The sequence below is a fragment of the Cyanistes caeruleus genome, chromosome 12, assembly GCF_971803275.1.
Source record: "Cyanistes caeruleus chromosome 12, bCyaCae1.hap1.1, whole genome shotgun sequence".
NCBI classification, from domain to species: domain Eukaryota; kingdom Metazoa; phylum Chordata; class Aves; order Passeriformes; family Paridae; genus Cyanistes; species Cyanistes caeruleus.
Window position 1 is genome coordinate 15926318 of NC_141712.1, and position 21949 is coordinate 15948266.

Here is a 21949-nt window from a genome sequence, read left to right on the forward strand (position 1 = left end):
AAAAATTGCTTTGGCTTTTAAGTGGAATATGTTGACTGCATTTTTTATGTAAACAGATGCCCTAGTTAGAAAAGATACTGCAGACATTATTAATGGCTGAGGGAAAGTGCTTTCAGTGGTAAAAGCACCTTCATTCATATTTAAAAAAAAGCAACAACCCAACAATTTTCTTGATTCTTACAAAGTGCTGAAGACAATGGGTGTTTTCCATTTGTCTCCATTGGATTTTGGACTGGAACCATGACATAATGAAGGGCTATGCGGTTCTTCCATCACCAAGGTTATGAGTCTTTATTATGTAAGAATTTGCAGCACCTCCAGCACTTGGAGGGGTTACTCTTATGCTTTGAATCTCTGAACCAATTATTTATAAGGAGTCCACAGTAGTTCTTAGGCAGAGAATGGCATTTTCCTCATTGAAAACAGGCTTCCTTTAACCTTATAGACTGTTTTTCATTCCTTTTTCACTGACAAAGAAGGGGCTTCCCAAAAAGAGGAGCAGAGAGAAAGAGTCTCCTTTGAATGTTTGCTTCTATGAATCAGGGAAATGAAAAGATCCTGCAGAATCTTCACTTATACTAGGATACTGTGTGTGGAAAACACAGGATGTTTAAATACATGTCCATAAAAGAAAAACACTGGATCTTCAGTAAGACCTGTGGAGCAAAAATGTAAACACTCCAGTGTTGACCACGTGTCAGTCAGGAGAACCCTCACACCTCCAACCTCTGCCTGCATCTTGCAGTCTGTACATATGCAAAGCCTGTTTATGTCCACAAGATTGATACGTGAGTGCTCTGGCACCTTGGGACAAGTAATAATATCTTTCAACAGCATGTTTCTTTGAGCAGGACCTATAAAACCATGTCTCTGCTGTGCTAGGGATTGTTTGTAAAACAAATTCTTGAAGTTCTCCTGAGAATGTGTGAGTGAATGTTATCAAAATCCCGTGAAAAGGATCCAGTCTGTGGATGTTTAAGAATTGTTAGTTTTATTTACTCTGACATATTTTCACAAAGGGAACCTTTTGAGTTTGTTGCTCAGGGAATCTTATCCTCTAAGGAACAAAATAAAACACCGATGTTAATTTTGAATTCTTTAAAAGAATTGATAGATTTTTAAATGATGTCTATTAATGTGTATTACATATAAGAGAATACAAAGTACAGGACAAAGATAGCAGCAGCACTGAATAACAGTGCACTCTGGTCCAACCTAAATCACTTCTGTTAAGTCCTTCATGTTTGTATTTCACTGAGGTTATTTGAATGTCATGATGGAGGGTATGGGCTGAGGTTAAACATCAGTTTTACAACTCATATTCTGATATGAATTGTTATGTTCCCCTGAACTCCACCAATGTTTCAATGGCCAATAAAACTAGAAAAATGCCCCTTCCAGGGTATGCAAACAAGCTGAGCTGAAATGCTCATCATCATCAGTGTAAGAGCTTCTATTTTAAGGCTTGTAGGGAGCAAATGATTTGCTGCTGCTGCTTCTTTTTTAGGGATTATGCTGTTATCAACATGGAATAGACTTTGTTTGGGATCTTTTTCTGGGCTTCCTTTCCATGTTTCTGTGGCAGCTCACCCTGGAGTTTAGACGAGTGTTTTGGCCAGAATGTTGGGGGTGATCTCAAGGCTTTACAGCTGCAGTCCCAAGGTGGTGTCTTGTTCCTGAGTTTTCCAAGGATGTCTGCATTGCACAATGCAGCATGATGCAGCAGCATTTAAAGTAGTTTCAGCTGAGCTGGGCCTGTCACTGGAATTGAGATTGGAGACAAGGTTGTGTGGAGAGAGGGGAGGTTTTTCCAGACAAGGAGCCACACAGAAATGCCTGGACCTGTTCTGATCTCTGAAGTTGTAGCTGCTGCAGCATTGTGGTGTGGTGGAGAGGCCAGTTCTTCCTGGAGCCAGTTTGAAACTGTTTGCAATGTCCTGATCTGTTGGGCTCCTGGAGTCTACATAGATGCATGCATACATACATATATATATATATACACACAGACAGAAACTGCAGCTGCACATACCTGATTCTAAGGCCTTTTTTGTATTATTGTGGTATCCAGGAAGTAGTTTGAAGTAGAGCAATGGAAACTGAAGATTCTCCTTTTTTTCCCACCCACCTCTTTTTGAAATCTAAACTCCACAAGGATTTCTACACAGAAATTTAGAAGTATTTTGTAGAAAGAAACAGTTGCAAATAAATTACCATTTTATTATTGAAGTAACTGTAGTTCTACTAATGTCAAAAATATTTTTTACTTTTTTACTTACCACTGAGTAGTTACTCATAAGTTGGAGATGCTTAGATTATAATGAAATGTCAATTGAAACAAGTGGATACTGTAAAAAGCAAACTGGAAGAGAAGCTCTGACAGTAACTGTTTAGGCCATGCATATATTTTGCTGGTTTCATCTAGGGCTTTAGGGTTTTGAGTTTTTTTCTTTCTACCTCTTTTATTCTCTTCTCTCTTTCCCTCTCTCTTTAAAACCAAACTCAAGAAAAGTTTAACTGAGTTGTTTTTTTATGTTTTAAGTACATGCTAGTTGTTCAGACCCATCTGATTTGTCATTATTTACACACAAGACTGAAACTAAATATATTTATATATTTTTTGTAGGTTTTGAGCTTACACTGAGTGTGGTATCTGGTGTCACCCCCAGGTGATTTTCAGTGTACAAGGGCATATAAAATTATAAGCAGAGTGCCATTATCACACACTTGTGATAGTCTTACATAGACCTAAGTATTTTTGTTGGCAGGTAACAGAGAAGAAAGAATATCATGTGTTAGAGTAGCAAGAGCTTAACAGATGTTTCAGTGAGCTGAATTTTCAAATCCTTTTACATTAAGAAATGGCTGAGGTTTGGGGAAGTTCTGAGACTATTGGGTTACATTTCCTGTTGCAGTGTAAAGCCAGCCATTGTGTTGGAGTTTTAGCAGATGTGTTACCCCCTTTTAATGGTTGGGAGTAAAACATTGGTTCTGTTGCTGAGATATAAATTACATTTATAAAAGCTCAACTTGTCACCCTTAAAAGGCAGTTAGAAGTAGTAGGACAATTCTGCCCTTAATTTTTCACTGTGTAAGGGACTGATGCCTGAAGTGCTCTATGATTTCTCCCTCCTTCCCCAAAGATAGTAACTTTCCAGAACTAGATTTTGTATTTAAAGTATTCCTGTTGAGAATTGGAAGGGCCTCAAATTCTTCTGCATGACTAATTTTTATATAAACCCATAGATTCTTGTCACTGGGATATTTTTCCAGGGGTGTTTAAGGCAGTAGCCCTGTATTGCTGTGTTCATACAGGCAGGAGGAAACCCCAGTGCCTACAATGGCTTCACTGGGTTTGCTTTTGCCATAAGTTGGAAGTGTCTAAATTTAAATTTCAAGTCATGATTTCCCTGCACACCTAACATCAACTCAGAAATGTTATTCTGGCAAGAAATCAATCTGCATCTACAGGAGTGACTGCAACCTAATGATCACATCTGTTTGCTTTTGATAGAAGCCCAAAAGAGGCCTTGTAGCCTCATCACCTCTTTGCTTTCTCCCCTTTCTTTGCTGAAGAAGCTGGAATTACCCTTAGAGCTGGGGATAGAATTCCCTCTCCAAGCAAACATTTTTTGCTGTCCAAAGATCTGTGTGGGCTGTGTTGAGTTGATGTTGGCTTCCAGTTCTGAATTCACAGCTCAGGCCAAATTCTGCCCTCAGCTGTGCCTGTTCAGCCCCCAGAGCAGCCCTGGGCAGGGTGGGTATGAGCGCATTCCAGCACAGAATTTGGCCTCTGTTTCCTTCCTTAAGACATTCCTGAAAATGCTCTGGGGTTTCTTGAAAAGCAAGAGGCATCTCTTTTTGGAAAGAGCCTCACAGTTCCGGTTTGATCAAGATGACAGTTTCTTTTCTCAGGTTGAGTTCTGGGCAGGAAGTGAAAGAGGATGTGAGAGTGAAAGGGAAGGAGCCACCCACTGGATATTAGCAGTTGTAGAGAGTGAATAAATCACATGGGCAGTTCTCCTGCTTTATGGATTAATGCCTGAAGTGTAGATGTTGAAGTGATGCTAATCCACAGCTCCTCTTTTTTAACATGCAGGTTTGTGGACCTTACCTCCAGTACCATGGAGGGACAATTGTTTTATTGAACCCTGACAGCATGTGCTTTCTTGCACAAAACTCCTGTTTAAAGTTGACTGAATTGGTTAAAAGGAAAGAAGGCTTGTGTGGAAGAACATTTTGATTTGTTATAACAGGATGGAAAAGAGATGTCTCCAAAGTAGTTGTTGATCATTTTGTGGGTCCTATCCAGCAATAAAATGTAATATAAGGTAGTTTATTATCAAACTTACATTTAACTGATACATATTTTAACTTGCTGCTAAAATAAATGTAGCATGAAATATTAGGGCAAATTAAATTTGTCCCCTATAACCTACACCAGAGGAATGGAAAGTCTCTATGGAAACCCATCCCTGTGCCAAAGGGAACAGGTCAGGATCTCGGTGACCACAACAGTGCTCAAGGGGAGCAATGGCCATGGAATTCCCTGTGTCCAGCACGGCCCCATAGCTGTTTGTGGAGCAGCTCTGTTTTTGTCCTGTAATTTCGTGGAGGAAATTAGGAATTTCTTCCTCTCCCTGCCAGATCCTTGCAGAATTTCAGAATGCTTTGCCAAGTGTGTGGGCTGCAAGGCAGGGAAATATTTGGCCCTTGTTGTTTCATATTACATGAAATTGAATTAAAATTTTAAACTAAAAAGAAGATTTCCTTATATTTTCAGACTGAAGAAGCCCTTTCTTATTGCTATTTCTTCTCTTTTACTCACCATCACTTATGGAGCTAAAGGGCACCTGGAGTGCTGTGGAATCTCTGAGGTGCTGTGCAGCATTGATCTGCTCAGAATGTATTTGAGAAACCATAAGGAAGGAAATTTCTGTTATATTATGAGTGTTGAGGTGCTTGGGTGAAAGGAATGGCACACTCTGAAAGAAACAGTGGAACAGGATGCTCAGTTTTGGGGTTTTTTTTGTCCATTTACCTTTGGGTTTTTTATGTCATCACTATACTCAGTATTATAAATTTGCCTCATCCTTATTGGTGGTGTTCTTGAGATCTTTTTCATACTGAAACATCATGAGTTGTGTTCTTTGCTTTTTGAGTTGATCAAAAATTGATCAACTATCACAACAACTGAAAATAACGAAGGCTTTGATTCTCCATGGATAATGATGGCTAAAATTAGAAGTGTTTGACAAGGTGGTAAAAAAAGATATTTTTTTAAGTATTAGGCAGTGGAATTCTGTAGTTCTGGGTCTCTTTTAATTTTCACATTTATTATACATATTTTTGTACAGATATTACCTTTTTTGATGTCAGTTTTTCCAAAAAAATGTGGAATTTTGTGGAAAAAGAAAGGTTCTCTTTGTGGGAATGTGTTTTCACAGTGCATGGTTTTCTTCTCTTTTGTCAGGGAAGAAAATAGCTAGTGACAGCATCAGAAAATCTTCCAGATTTATATGTACAACCTCTTGGCCTCCCTTCCTTCTGACTGATTAGAAGTAAGGCCTTCTCTCTTTAAAATGGGTGTGTGCTCCTTTGCTGCATAAAGTCCATGTTAAAACTCTGGTTCTCTACAGATTTGTGACACTTTGGGTTTTGTGGCCACACACAGAAATTTTTTTCATGTAGTTCACATAAATCTAATATTTTTTGACAAGCATTGCTAAGAAAACAGCAAAAGAATTTATCATAGAGCTTTGTTAAAAATAATTGGGAAGGAGAAAGTAAGGGAAAATACAGGGAGGAACTTTGTATGTGCATCACATACTTGAGTTGTAGAACCTGAAAACTATAAACATGCATGTTCATATGCTTTTTCTGACTAGCTATCAACAGTAACTTTTGCTGGGAATAATCTAGTTTGAAATTAAGTCTTGATGATTTTTTTAAAAGCTGAAACAGATTGCATCTATATTTCATGCATTTATTTAGTGCTAATGCAAACATATGTCTTAACTTGGGAAAGTGGCAGCAATGGTCTGAACCAATTTTTTGATATTTTCTGGACTGCATCTTAACATATCTACGAACTGGGTATTAATTTTATCTTTGCCACTCTTAATCAGCTGTCAGATTATGCTAGATATTATTATATTAATAATTTTAAGAAGGTCTGGTAAACAAAAGGATTTTCATAGAATAATCTTGTACTTTCTGCCTAATCTTTGTGACCTAGTGAGCAGTGAAAATTGGTGCTTGATATTACTGTGTGATGCTGAAGAGCAGCTGTGAGTGAGCCCAAAGTTCCCCATTGATTTTTACTTTGTTGAGCTCCAGAGCCCTCTGTGTGCCAGCTCAACCCTCCCTGTGACCTCAGAATTTCTCATTTGTGAGCCTGAGCAAGGTCACTTACACATTTTGTTGTAAATAAAAGCACAATCCAGACCTTCTTAGTTAGCCAGCTAGCACATAAAGCACAGGATTATTCATTTTCTTTAGTAACTGGAGAGTAATGGAGATAAAATTTTTATGAACAAGGTAACTGTAAGCAAAGCAAAGTCAACGTGCTGTGGTTCTTGCATAATGATCCAGTGAACTGTTGCATTTTAGAAAGATAATCTCAAATATTCAGTGATAAAGTTTGAGTTTTTAACTAGCAATTGGTTTTTAATCACTTTTTATAGAAAAATAGTCCCTAAAAAGTCTTTTTTGGGGGTTGTTCATCCTGAGGAAGAGGAGGCTTTGGTACTTGCAGTACCTAAGGGAGCTCCAAGGGAGCTGGAGAGGGACTTTTTTACAAGGGCATGGAGTAACAGGACAAGGGCGAGTGGCTTCAAGCTGATAAAAGGCAGGTTTGTTTCCCTGTGAGGGTGGGTTGCCCAGAGAAGTTGGGCATAATGATCTAAACATCTGAAGTTCAGCAAAAGAAATACTTTTGGACAAAGGTTAGTTTGTTTTTTTTCTTTGACCCTTAGAAGTTAAAATCCTGAGTGCAAAATTAAAATGGTGAACAGTAAAAGTAATGAAATTACATAATTGAATGTTGTTAGTCCATGTCATTTTGTGATCATAACTCACAGAGCAATATAAATTTTGTGGATTCTAGAGCATGGTTTATCTTTCCTCACATTTTTTTTTCAAGTTTCTATTTATGAATGGACAGATGTTCAGGAAACCCCAAGTTTTTGTTGGCTCTGGGTAGAATAGATGAAATATGATTTCTTTTTTTAAAAGAATGTTGTGTAGGTAATATGTTATGGAGCTATCATTTAAATACTATTTCTTAATTGGGGGATGCAGTGCTTAGTTATTTTATTTCCCTAGAACTCCTTGGATATCTGAGATGCTTTATTGTACCATGGTCTTTTCATTTCTCACTCTATCATCTTTGAAGAGGTGCCATACCACTTTAAACAGTTCACCAATCAGTTTCAGATGATGAATTCTCTTTAATCATTTACATGCAGAGAAAGTCAAATATTCCTTAGGAAGCCAAAGTAATCGAACAGAATGTATAGTGTTTGTGCAGCTGGATATCTTATTTATTTGAAGTTCTCAGGGAAATCTCTTCTGACTTTACAAAAAAGATGGAAGAGTAAACAGCACCAGCTTCCAAGTAATATGAGCTAGAAAGACCCTTCTTTTAGAGAAAAGTCATTAAAAAAGTATATTTGCAAGATCCAAAAATAATAAGGTATATCAAATGCAGAGTGCTACATAATGTTTTTTTCAATATTCTTACTATTTTTACATGTGTGTATATATATATATATGTATATGTGTGTGTATGTACCTACGTATCTATCCATCTACAGAGATGGAAAAGATACTTGAGTCTTTAATATAGTTCATATTCCTGAAGAGATGAACACAATAAGAGTCTGTTTTCCTGAAAAAAAAAATAATCTGTTTGTTTTTTTATGGTGTGACATGTCATTTATCATCGTGTTGGCATTCCCTGGACATAACTGCATAACTGAATTAACATTCCTAAAAACTTCCTTCCAGGAAAGCTATTGAAAATATACATGTATATACAGAAATATGAATATTTCTAGACTTTTGGGAGGTATCCCACTGTGATGCTAATAGGGTTTCTAGTTCTTGTCTATTGGACATAGTTGTCTATTCCAAAGTTTGGAATATATAGGCTTTTTTTCCTCCCTCCTGAGGAAAATGTGGAGGAGCTTGCTGGGATGGTTTGTATGATTTCCTTGTGATACAGTAGCAGGTTTGCACTCATTCTTTTCAGGCAGAAAGCAGATATAATAAATAATATCCAGTAGATATAAATAATGAACCAACCCATTGTGCTTAATTCAATTTAAAAATGCACCACAAATTATACAATACTTAATAGTTTTACAATAATCTGTATGAGGATTTGTAATTAGAGGATTTCTGAATTAACTTTAGCTTTTAAATTTTCTTTTGAGACTTAAAATATTTGAGTCATTTGAGTTTTCCAACCTTTTTATTCTGCTGTTTCTAGGAAGTTGTTAGTGTAGTAGCATCAACCATATTTTTGGAAGGAAGATGTCAGTAAAAATAAACAATGTAGTCAAATTCCATCCATTATTTTAGTGACAACATGTTTTTGCAGTTATTAAATATCAGTATGGATATAGCACAGTCTTCATTGGATGCCAAAAAAATCTATAGAAGGTAGTTGAGGTATTTTATTAATTGCAGAAACATCATCTTGAAATAAGATAAAGATAGCAATGTTAGATGATGCATCTTAAATAAAGTATTTTTTGATATATAGAGAGAATTGTTTGTCTTGAAAAACAAGATCTACTTGTCACAAACATGCAAGATTGATTTGTCAGTGCTGTAGATTTCCATCTCTTCCAGCAGTACTTTCTTAAGGGCTGATATTGCCAAAAATGGAAGCCTTTTTTCCAAAAATGGAGTTGAGCAGCCATAAGAGCTGAAACTTAATGTGGGCTTATTTTTAATGTTTGGTCACGCCATTTCTCATTTCTTTACTTTCTCATAGATGGATGTGCACATACAAATAACTGATGAGACTCCTAACTGGTTATGGAAGCATTTGCCCAAGTGTTGAGCACCAGACTTCATGGGAAAGGAATAAGTTTGAAAAACCTTGTGCTGAACTGGCACATTAGCACTGATTTTTCTTTGAATGCTGTGCCTGCTGTTATGCAAAAAAATATTGAAGAACAATTTAACAAGCTAGAGCATAAGAATACTTGGAAATACCAGGATTAAATTTTTCACTTAAGTTCAACAGTCTTGAATGTAGGTATTTTTCTTAGGATTACCTTGTCTCTCCCTGTAATCTATTAATGAATGCAATTAGGGTTTTTTCATTTTGTGAGAAAATTGGAAACACAATTTCTTTTCACTGAACAGCATTACTATTAAATTGTTGTCCTGAACTGTCAAACTTGCATTATGATGAATACTACCAGTACAAGAAAACTAATTTAGCACTTCAAGTAAAACAACCACATTGGCAATTTTTTATGATAATGAATTTGTAACAGTGTCATTTAGAATCTGATTGTCTACTCATGTCAAGTAGCTCATCCCATCCCAAATAGTGTGGTTATCTAGCAGTATTAATTATGGAGCAGTGGCATGAGCTGCAAAATGATACTGTTGACAGTCAGGCTTCCCATGGCAGAGCAGTGTCCTGCCTCTGTAGGAGAGGAATTTCCTCATTGCAGGTTTCCAAGGCAAAGGTCCCAAATATCAGCAAGGTGGGCATCTGAAAAGTCCTTTCCTGTTTCCTCTTGTGGATCACTAGTGACCATTCTGCTTGAAATATCATGGCATAAATGTAAAAAATTAATATTATTTTCTTCATGTGTAATAACACTAAAATAAGGGTTTTCTGGGAAATAAATTTATTTTTGCTTGTCAAGATATCATGAGTAAACAGAAGTAATTTAACTAGTTCTGCCAAGGAGCAAGGTGTTACCTGAGCTGAATGAAGTACATTGTTGGAATTTGATGAACTATTATGTTCAAAGTGAACTTCTCTCTTAGGTTTTACACAAAAAGTGGTGATTTTGTGAGAAAGAATGATGTGTTGACTTCTTCCATTCCCTTGATGAGAAATGTATGTGAATTTTCAACTTTAAAAGGAATTATGGTGGAAAGTATCAACAAAGCTGTCAGCTGTGATATATATTTATTGTCTTCTTTTTGGCTTTATGTTTCTAAAGGAAATGTTTTCATATAGAATGTCTTTTTATCGAAACAACAGCTGAGCTTACTTTTGGTGATGAGGTGAAATTTATCATTATTGAATTACATATGTGCTTATTCCATAGTCAGTAATGTGATGTTTTAAATGGTCTTCAGTTAAAGTCAATTAGGCTCTTTGGAATACAATCCAGACCATTTCTTGTCTTGGAAAATCAAATACTCTGCATGTCTACTCACCAGCAAAGCTGAACACTGCTCGAGGCTTTTTCTGCTGTTAGGAAGGGACAGAACACTCATCTGGAAGTTTTGTCGCTGTCCACAGCAAAGATTCCTGTAAATGCAGTCTAACTACTCTCTATTCCTCTAAAATAATGTTTATGGTTGGTAATGAAATGTTACTGGGCCAAATTGTGCTCATTCCTGCTCACTAGCATCACAAGAAAAACAATCTTTCTCTCCTGCTTCTGTTCACTGTTCCCTTCTGCTGGCAGATACATCCATGAATTAATGATGTTGTAGTGCTCAGAAGCTGTAAAAAAAAGGCTGTCCAGACCTGAAATGGAGACTTAGATGTGGAATGAAGTCAGTCTATTTGCTTCAAACATCTCTACTGAGATGCTTGTAGTCTGTTGTGCCTTAATGCTTTGGGAGATATTTGTGAGCCCTTCCCAAGCAAATATTCTGAAGTTATTTGAATGACTTACTGCATGTCAGCACTGAATGTCATCAGTAAACAAATGGAATCTTGTTTTATCTTCTTCATTTGTTTGGTGTGTCATTTTCATAACGTGTATCAACTTCTGACTTTCTCTGTGTAGGTGAGGTAAAGGAATTACCAATTTTCCTTGGCATGATTTACTTTTGAGACTTTCTGGTGGACTGGGCATTTTTTATGCTGTAAAATGAAGCTTGGCTGATAACTGTTGTATCAGAAGACAGATGTGATTTTGCCTTCCCATGGAGACAGTCAGTAAAGCCACTGAAGAATATTGGTATATGGGTTTTGCAGGACTGAAAGTGGAGGTCTCTTGAGCTGATTTGAAGTCTTTGCTGATTCTCATACTTTGCTGATATTGCTCCCTTTTCTCTGGTTTCTGTCCAGAACTGTGATTTTGCTGTGTTTGTTAACTGATGTCAACTGAAAATGGCAGAGTCAGGGCTATCTGTGGTGTGCTCACTTTACCAGTAATGCCTGGCTAAAGGCTAGTTTTCCTACTACACAATATTCATTCAAATGCAAACAAAAAATTGCCTGGACCATTTTATGTTGCCCTTAAGAATATCAGGTGAGCTACTTTAGAACATTTTATAGGCATTTAAACTAAAACCTTTATGAAAAGCTGTGGATTAATTTTCTCAGTCATGACATGCCCAGAGACGACATGGGCTGTAGATGAAGAAAATTTGGGCTGCAGATAACATTCCTACTGAAATCTCTGCAGAGGGACTGTTACACTGACCTGATGGCATTTCCTGCACAGTGCTGCCTTAACCACGCGTAAATGTTGTTTTCAAAAGGTAAAAATAAAATTTATAAAGAGTTGAGAAATTTTTCACAATGACCATTTTAATGCTTGTAACTGTAAGTTTTGCCGGAGATAACAAAAATATTGAGGAGTAAATCATGGAGTTTTCTACAACAAAAGCAAAATTTTAAGATAGTCACTTGTTTGTTTTTTTTTTCTGATGGTAGTTAATGGCTAAAATCCAAATTCTCAGGCAACATGTTCATAAATGCTCACACAGAAGGAAAAATACTCTGCTTGTGCTCACTGTGCAAACAGTTGAAATAATGCTGTTGGAAAAATAATTTTATTTGAGGTAATCAAATGTATAGAATTAAGTGAAGAAGTTGTTGTTTCTTCTGATTTTTCAGATGATCATAATTCCTAAATATTTATATTTATTTTTCTTTTTTAACAGAAAAAAGTATGTTTTGAATGGATTCAGATATTTTTTTTATTTTTTCCTTATTTTCCTTTCTTCCTCCCCTCTCCTTTTCTCTGTCAATAACTAGAGAATTTTTTCTCAAATTACTATAAACAAGGCATTGGATTTCAGAGGGAATCTTCAGTCTCACAGGTGACTGTTTCTAAAATTTCCAAGTGTGGTCATGAATAGATTGATGGAGGCTGTTTCCCAGTTTTTTATTGCAGTGAATCTTAATGGAAGCCAATTAAAATATATTTACATATGTACTTACATTTCCCACCATAATGTGGAGCCTATAACGTGATTTATACTGACAGATACTGATTGTTGTTTAATTCTTCCTTTTATCCACATAGTTTTGAATTATGAATTATATCAATCCTTAAATCTTTGTTTGTTTTAGAGTAGGTTCTTTTTTTTTTATTTCTTTTTGCCTCTTGGCACACCATATATGCACTAGCAAGTGCTCTCAGTTTCAGCTGCATTTAAGGAAATATTGTTGTAAGGCTTTTATGTGCTGTACTTCAATCAGCTAGTGCCAGCAGTATCCCAGTAGAAAGACCCTCAACAGACCATTTTCAGCATTTTGCTGCAATTAAACTCCTCTGGTTTTAGCCCTCAGGCAATTTAGTACCTTTTTACATATGCACATTATGAACTTTTGACCAGGGCCTGGTAGTCATATATTAGATAGCAGCTTTTGAAAGCAGACTTAACAAGTTCCTCAGAGTATTACAGCCAGAGTCAGTTGTGGAAAAGGTAATTTAACCAACTTGCAGTGAGGCCATTCAGAATCGTACTGATGATCCTAAATATGTCTCTTTTTTTTTCCTTGTTTCCTCTGGAAGCTGGTAGCAAGAGCTCTCAAAGAATGTGATTGATCTTTTATTCAGTAGCTAACGAGGGCTGTGATTCTATTAGTGCTCTACAAGGCAAGGGAACAGTGATTTAATGAAGTGTCTGGCGAGCTGGTCATAGATTTATCCTGTTGTCTCTAATTTGCAGCGCCGTTGTGAGCGTGGAAGAACCTGCACTCGCCGTGCCATTAGGCAGGTATTTCCTTAGTAAATTGTTGTAAGGTCAGGTGTAGTTATCTGGGAAAGGCAATGCCTCAGCCCTCACTGTCTGGAGATGACAGCAGCTGTGCCGAGCACTCGCTGGAGCGGAAAGCCAGGATCAGAGGTCCGGCTGCGAGCCCCCCTCGCCCAGCTGAACTGCCAGGGAGGACTAATAGAGTCATAATTGGTGATTACATCTGCAAAGGTGCAGTAACATCTCAATACAAGCTGGCTGGCGCTAGACCTCGTGCCAGGTGCTGTGGAGTTCCGTGGTAGTCTGATCTAGCAAAGCTCATTTTTTCCGTTCTTGAAAAATGAGGCGATGCACCCTAATCGCTGCAGTACAACAAAAATATGAGAACATCAAAACTTGAGCTGCTTTAAAGTGACATTAATGTCTTCAGTACATTTACTTCGGCATGTAACCTGTCAGTCTTACTCAGGAGCGATGCACTAAAATTTGCCATGTAGCTATGGATAAAATAATATCATAAAAATGCTTTGGCTTTCACTTAATTAGCACTAAATAATGCATTTTATTTCTGTCAACCAAAGGCCACTGAGTTTTTGTTTTGTTTTTCTTTGCTAACCTGAGATGCTATTCTGGTGATGCCTGTGGTGTTGCAAATCTGCTTTGTAGCATTGTTTTTTCAAAAACCTCTGAGTCCAAGTTAGCCAAGGGCAACCATTTTCAGAAAGAATTTGTCTTTGCATGGGTTGCTTGGTAATTTGAGAAGGAAATTATGGTATGGTTTTCTACATGGTCAGGGAGATCAATCAAATAATTCAAAAGTAATATTGCAAAATAATGAAGCAGATCTCATATGTGTGGTTCTGTCCCAGCTAGACACAGAACAGTAAATAAATGAATGCTTTTGAGATTTCTGTGGCATTTCTTGGTGGCAACTGGAGAATTCCCATGTAGAAAAGTGGTCAAAGCTGGGATATAAAGGGTAGGCAGAGATGACACTGTGGGAGTTAGCCCACTTTGTTTATGTGTAGGTCACAATCCTAATTGGGATCTCAGCCTTGTGTTCCAGGCTCTGTGCACACAAAACAAAAGCTTTAAAAGAAAAAGTAAAGAAAAGCTTCTGGCCCAAAATGCATCGCATCTGTTTTAAGAGAAACTGCAAAAATCTCTTGTGCAGTGGATAAAAGGTGGATCTTGGCAAACAGCAACAGCAAGGAGACAGTACCATGATAACTTGTCTCCTTATATAATTACAGCACATGTATCACCAAATAGTTGTCATTGTGCTCAGATGGATGATTTTATATTTGAAAATTAAAATTTTTTTCAGTTGCACGAGCCCTTGAACCCCTGTGAACTTGACACCCCGTGGGATGTCATCTAGGACCCCTGTTAAATATACAGACACAATTAGTCTAGAAAAAGAGGTATTGGGCTTTTAAATGAACAGCAAGAGGATTTAAAACACTAAGCCAAACTTTCTAATTTCCTAATATTGACACTTCTGTCCCTCACAATCTTATTATAGTATTATTCTCTGCTGATCTACCATTTCATCAAAAAGTCTACAATGGAGCTAAAAATCCAAGCCTTTTAGCCCATAGATCATTGCACTTGGTAAATGGCTTATTGTAGATTAGATAATGTGGTTCATAGCACATCCAAATCAATAAAAGGCTAGTCTGAATGTAGTAAAGTGCTCTCAGTCTGATTCTTTTTATTAAGTATATCTGCCATGAGCAAAGTGAAAATTTTAGTCTTTTTGCTTAACTTGATGTAAGAAAAAGACATTACTTAAATTTCTGCATGGTTGTTTTCTTTCCTAGAGAAGATCTGAATTTAGGGGCTTTTTTGAATCAAAATTAAATGTATTGTCTGAAAAATTATGCAATTCTTATATTGGCAAAATTCAGAGCCCAGTGGTTTGGTGTTCCCAATTATCCCATGCTAGAAATGAGCTCCTAGATCTCACATTTGTCAGATATTCAGTGGGCTCTGTGAAATAAATTATTTTATAGCTGTTCTTACAAAAATCAGCAGCAGAAACTCTCACCTTTAGCAACAAATGGAAGTGGAGATATGTGAAAGAAATATTTTGAAGGTAGAATGGGTGACTCAATACCAAACAAGGAGTGGTGTTTTTGTCTGGGCCAGGAGAGGCCCAGGATTCACCAGGAATCTGGGGCTGAAAGGGAGGATGTGGTGGTTCTTTCTGCTTCACCCCATGAAGGATCCTGTGTTTCTGAAGGGGTAGAAATATCAGAAAGGTATTATTTATCCAGGAGAAATTGGGGAGACTGATATATGTGTGTCAGGGGTGAACAGGTATGGAGAGAGTTTTTACCCTTCTAGCTGGGGTTATACTTGGGACCTGGAAGAATGGTGGCAAAATGGTAATTAGTGACTTTCTGCCTCTACTTTCCACACAATTTCATTCATTGCAATGTTTAATTTTCCTGTTTACATCCATGGCCTGTCCTGCTGAGGAAATTCTGAGCTGCTCAACCAGGTCAAGAGCTTGTCCAGGTTTTGAAGCTTGGCTAAAAGGGGGGTTTAAAGCTATGTTAAAAATCCAGTGAATAGATTGGAATTTCTTGCAAACTATTAAGTCAGATAAACTGTAATTGGTTGCAGAGAGATGCTCTTAACTTACCATTCTTTGACCATGTTATTGACCAGTATGTGTTCACCCATGTTATTAATAATTTATCCTTTGAAAAAATCTATGTGCATTATAGCCTTTGATCTCAGAAATTTCAAAGCTGATTGTGCTATTTCCCGTTTCCTTTTGCATTTTTTCTTTCTTTTAAAAGAAATTTTAAAAGAGAAGAGAGTGAAAAATAGTTTTTAAACTTTTTTCTGTTTCATTTGGTGGGAGAGCTTCCTGATGACATCCATCCCTAGTAATGAGAAGTGTACATTAATACAGTAAGAATATATATGAATAAAAAAATCAAGGCAAGCTTGCTGTACTTTGCAGATGAAAAATGTTTGAAAACAAGACTTAATGCATCTAGTAGATTAAAACAGAAATTAAAGACTTTAGAGTAAGAAGAGATCAAAGGCTGTCTTTTCATTGTTCTTTTTATTGTTTATTGACTTCAAAAAGACTTTTTAGTTTAAGCTGACTTTAATGTCTCTTGAATGCTCTTTTGTAAAGTGACTTTGAAAACTCATGGATAATGTCTTCATTAAGTGGGAAAAAATCTTGGTGAAAATATAACTGTAACTTTGCTTTCATTATAATAGGAAGAGATAACACTTTGCTTAATTAAGGCCTGTTTTCCCTCTGTTCAGAATTTTACGACCATTTTTTTCATTGAAATTAGTGCTGATAAAAGCTTGAAGTAGACATAGCTAAACTGAAACTCTTAGTTTTTCACAGAAGTGTGGTAATGTGAGTTCTCAGTCTGTATTTGTTAATCAGTTGATCGGGATGTTGTCTTGTGTATGCGAGCTATTTTAGGAAACAAACAAAAAAAACCAACCAAAACCCAAAAGCATATTCAAGTTTTATTGAGTCTAAAATAAAGCAATGCTTCTTGTGTTGTTGGGAATGTTAATTTAGAGACTTTCTGCTCTCATTCTGTTTCCAAGTGTCTGTGCTTTTCTCACCAATACCTGATGACTTGATGTATTTGGATTATGTTAATGCCTGTATTAATAATGACATTAAAGATCACAAATCTGTGGAGACAAATGATAGATTGGGAAAGCCACGCTGAATAACTTCTCTGGGTGAGTAGTGTGTCCTTTCCACAGTATTTTGAGGTTTAAAAAATGCACTTGAGGGTTAGGTCTGCCTTGGCCTTCCCCCTCCCTACTTCATCTTTTTCTCATGGTTCTGTGAGAATCACTTCGTGTTACTTTTAGATGAAAAGGGAATTATCATGGTTTCATGAGGTGCACTCCATCTTCTGAGATAATTGAGATACGTATTTATTTTTGGTTTGCTCCTCACTTGTCTGTAACTTTTTTACAATAAGTTTAGCAATTTCTGATATGGGTTTATAGTGCAGCTCTGATATTTGTTGCTCTGGGGGTGTTGGACAGTCCTTGCTATGGAAATTTTATGATACTCACCCTTCCCATTCTGAGTATTTCTGCCAGGGCTCTTTGTGCAATTCTCAGGCAATCTGCTTGGCTCTTACTGAGGATCAAAAGATTCTGATTTACAGTCTGCAGAAGATGTTTGCAAGACATTTTTACGTACTTAAAAAACTCAGCAACCCCTTTCAATGTGATAGCTGAGTTTCCAGAGTTTTTTAATGAGAAATGTGCATTGTGTGATTTGTGTAAATGCCTAACCTTACATCAGCTTTAAAGGAGATTGTCTTCAAAAGGAAAACTAAAGCTACACTTGTTTCCCTTTGCTTCCATTCATAGCTAGGGACAGAGCAGCAAAGCTATTCTAGGCTAGACTTATTTTTACTGACTTTCAGCTATGATACACCTATTAGGAATCTTATGTCCAGTGTGAGGATGAGGCACGAGGCACTGGAAGGGATGTCATTGATGCTGCGTGAATCTAAAAGCCACACCGTGTTAATTTTGAGACTGTTCCTAATATTATTTAATGATTGGCTTCTAATTTTCTTTTACTTCGTTTTAATGTGGGCAACCACATTTTGGAGTTGGCAATTCAGTATACAACAGTTCCATTTTGTAGACTGTTACTAGTTTTCATATTCATAGATTCAGAACATTTTTTGCAGCGTAACTATTTTTGTGGCACAAATGGTTAAGTATTTTTACAAGTATAGTCTTTGTGGGTGGTTTAGAGGCTCAATTACCCACTGAAATGGAGGAAATAAATGTCCTTGAGGGTTTTCATTTGGATCACATGACATTGTGGGGCTCAGCTCGTTGTTAATAATTCTTACATCTGTGTAGCACACAACAGCACGAGGTGGCCTTTGAAAATATAACACAGTATTGCTGCTGGTACCCTTGCAGAAACATCTCAATTCTTTTACAGGAGGTGACAGAAAAGTAAGCCAGGATAAAGAAAGCAGCAAATCAGCTGGTAAAATTGATGTCATGTCTAATCCTGCCTATTAGATTGAGTAGTTAATGTGAGGACTATGGAAATGTTTGTATTTATGATGCATGTGGCAGATGCTGCTTGGGTTGCAGTGCACGTTTGCACTATGGGCACTTGAGGGGCCAAGATGCCCCAAAAGCAGAAAGAAGCCAAAACAAAGGAGAGAGAAAGGGACAAGAAAGCAAAATGATGAAAGAATGAATGTGGCTAAATTCCAAGCTTGTTACTGCAGTCATTTTTGCCTTTATTTTGCATTAGGAAACAGCAAGGGGTGGTACAGTGTGGGAAATGGGGTTGCTCTGCACTGTGGAGATTTGACTCTTCTTGCACCAGGAGACAACAGACACCCAGGTCATGGAGAGCTTAATCCCCTGGAATTTTGTGTTCAGTGCTTGTGAGCAAAAGGTGCCAAACTTGGTTCCCTCATCAGTGCTATGAATCTTGACATGCATGAGAGCAGAGCTTGGCTCCAGGGTTTGTGTATTTGCACGCTTCACTTACTTTATTAACCACCCCAGACCTGCTTTCCTGCCTTGAACATACAGAGAGGCCACTAGAGTGGCAATGTACAACGTGAATTAAAAGGAGGATGCAAACCATCTTCCAAAGAAGGTGACATCAGAAAAAATTAGGCTGTTTCAAGAATAATTATGTAATGGTTATATATGTCAGATAATAAATACCTCATAGCAATGATTCCCACGTTTCTTTTTGGATATAATGCCTCTCATTATGATCCCAAATTCTATTATGTGTTTTCCAGAAGTCATCCAAGCCCATTCTGGAGATCAATGTACTATATAAAATATTATATTAACAAATTCAATGTTTGGCTGGGAACTATGTGAAAAAGAGGAGAATACAGGCAGTAATATCTCTCCAAAATCACTTGAGCTGTCTTGTTATGAGCTCTACCTCCTTGTGCCTATTATGTCTAGCAACAGGGGACCTAAGGGGACCTCTTAAGAGCAGGAGGGTCAGCAAATCACAGAGGATTCAGGCAGTGTAGCTCTCTTTTGGCTCTGAAGATCTGAAGTACCCAGAGCAGGCTATTAAAGTCCTGTTTATAGCTGGGCTGTATAGCTTCACACTCTGAAGTTGCTTTCTACCTGAGCAAAACAATATATTCCTGAAAGCTGGCAGTATTGTTCTGTTGGTCTTTTAGATAAATTCTTTCCTGAAATGAACAGAGCTGTCAGCATGGGAGCACTGAAGGTATCTCTGTAGAGCAGCAGCTTTATTTTTGTTTGCTAGGTTTGGACACCTTGTAGCACTTCCACACTCCTTTTGGCTTTGCTTTTTTTCTCTTTTTCCAGCATTCCCTTCCAAATCACGTTGTTGTGGGCAAATAAAGCACTAATTGTAAGAAGCCACCTCCCTTCTACCCAATGTACAGACAAGCAATTCACACCCCCTCAGACTTTCCCCTGTGTTCAATATTGTCAGTAAATGTCCTTTCTGTTGAAGTTTTGGAGTCCAAATGATGTTTGTGTAGGGTTTTTTTAAATGTAAGTAGTTAATGTCATGTTGAGGGTGTTTACAAGACAACATCTTCCTTTAGGGAAGAGCCAGTATCCAGCTGCTGCTCAGCTGTAGGAATGAGCTTCTGGTTCTCTGCTCCTGCTACTGGAGCTCCACAGTTTTGTGGAGTACCCACTATAAATCCTAAACAAGGAAATGTGCTGAAATTTCCCCTAACCACGTGTGCCATCCATGACAGCATGCATGGTTAGCATCCCCACCTTTCCTCCCTGGGGACATACATTTTAATGCTGTGTCCATTTACATCACAGTTGTATTAATTACATTTAATGTAGTTTTGAGCTAAGGTAGCACAGCCTGATTTCAGAGAACTGTGTGTGTTGTAATGAGGCTTGAGTACCATTGATCTATGACTTGGATATAAGGGATTCTTAAGGGAGTTTGCTGATTTATGTAGAAGACTGATGTCTGTGGCCATTAGGAAACACCAGTTTTTATTACCTATCAATCTCATGGAAAACCTTTAGCAGCATGATCTCCTGTAATAGTTATCTAATCTGTTAAATTAGAGACTAATGAAATGAAAACATTACAGAAGAGGAAAATACACTTTCAAGAGCAGGCAGTATCATAAGAACAATGCAGACTTATTTGAAAGCATGTACAACAGCAGACTGAAGACAACAAAAGGATAAATCAACTCATGCAATTGCTGTCTTAATCTTTAAATTGCAAAAATCTATGTGGATATATGGGTTAGTAAATTACTAGAGCAATGGAGCATATAGGACTAATTCCAAAATAAAAGAAGAAATAGAACACACCATTTAGAATATCACACACTCATTTGTAGAATGGTCATAGAATTTAATAGAGTTCAAGTTTAATTCTGCTTAACTGCATCTTTATTTTTAGATTTATGGAGTTTAAAAGTTGTTATCCAAATACTTTAGTAAGACCAAAAATCAGAAGGAAGAAATTGCACATTATATCAAGGTGTGACTGTTACTAATGAGAGCTGTGATTTGGATACTGGGAATCTTTATACAGGGGAAAAACCTAGTATCTTAAATATCTGGAAATGAAAAAAAAATGGAGGCAATGTCTTCTATCAGCTCATTTCCAAGCATCTTAATTTTCAGCCTGTTCTGTGCTTATTTTCCTGGTAGCTACTATATGTAGTGGGATATAAAACAGAAGGAATTTTCAAAAAAACAAGCTGCATTTATCCATACATAAAAAAGAAAATACTATTGAGGTGACCGTGTGTGTCAGTACATCACTTTATTTCCACACCACCTGCTGCAATTAAAAATGAAATCACCAAGCATCAAGTGCAGTAACTTCATCAACCAGCTGATATTATAATTAATGACTATATAGAGTCTCTATTATTGTGTACTTCCAAGGCATCAAGTGGAAAGCTGTCGTAGTGCTTTAAATAATGAAAAAGTTTCAGGCCTTGATAAATGGCTCAGTTGGATGCAGTTTAGAAAGTTGAGAGCATATGCTTCTGTCATTAGAAACTGAGGACCCTCGTTACCCTTGCTATAACTCTTCAGATTCATCTGAAACTCTTTGATCCCCTCGTGTACTTACACTGTGTTTAAAATGCAAAAGTGTAGGAAAATATGGTGCACATGAGAAATTCAGTGAGGAGAGAGGAAGATTAAAATAAAACTACTGTTCATTAATGTCTTTGTTTCAAACCTATTGGAAAAGAGAGCATTAAGCTGTAGCCACATCTCTTTTGAAATGAGAGTAAGCAAACATTTTTCTTTGATTCCTTTGAGATTTTTCTTTTAAGAAACAATTGAAATTCAATAAAGAAATGTGCTTCAGAGCATGCTTATGAAGATATTTAAGTGACTTAATAGAGGAATGACAGCAAGGGTGTTTGTTCTTGAAGGCTGTGCTTCAGCTCTGTGCAGCTCTGCAGTAAGGGGTGGAAAAAGTAAAGCAGTGAAGCAGAAATTTTTGGTATCACTGGTGAGGCAGGTTTAAGCAATATAAACTTTTAACAGGGAAGCACTTGGTAAATTCACTTCTTGAACAGTATAGTTTCATTGTTAAATATCACCATTTTAACTGAGAACTGCTAGCTGCTTTTCAGCTTCTATTTATTTTCTTTCTCTCTCTGAAACTTTCGTATAATGTATTTGCCTCTGAGGATATTTTATAGCTGAAATGCTTTGCTTGGCAGAGCATGTTACAGATAGAGAAAATTTTGTCTAATCTCTGACTCTCATGGTTGTCATTCTGCTTTGTTTCATGTATTGAAGC

The 21949-nt window shown here is 37.1% G+C and overlaps 1 protein-coding gene across 2 annotated transcripts in view; it reads left to right on the forward strand.

Annotated features, from left to right (window-relative positions):
• Positions 1-21949, forward strand: part of WWOX (WW domain containing oxidoreductase) — a 474933-nt gene that overhangs the window by 109904 nt on the left and 343080 nt on the right. The window contains exon 9 of one of the 2 annotated variants that reach the window (XM_086848248.1): positions 9002-10937. The exons of the other annotated variant lie outside the window; for it this stretch is intronic. Within the exon in view, the coding sequence (XP_086704374.1) occupies positions 9002-9070 (69 nt within the window). The 3' untranslated portion in view covers positions 9071-10937. Of the gene's footprint in view, positions 1-9001; positions 10938-21949 lie in introns of those variants that run through there. 2 annotated transcript variants of the gene reach the window in all.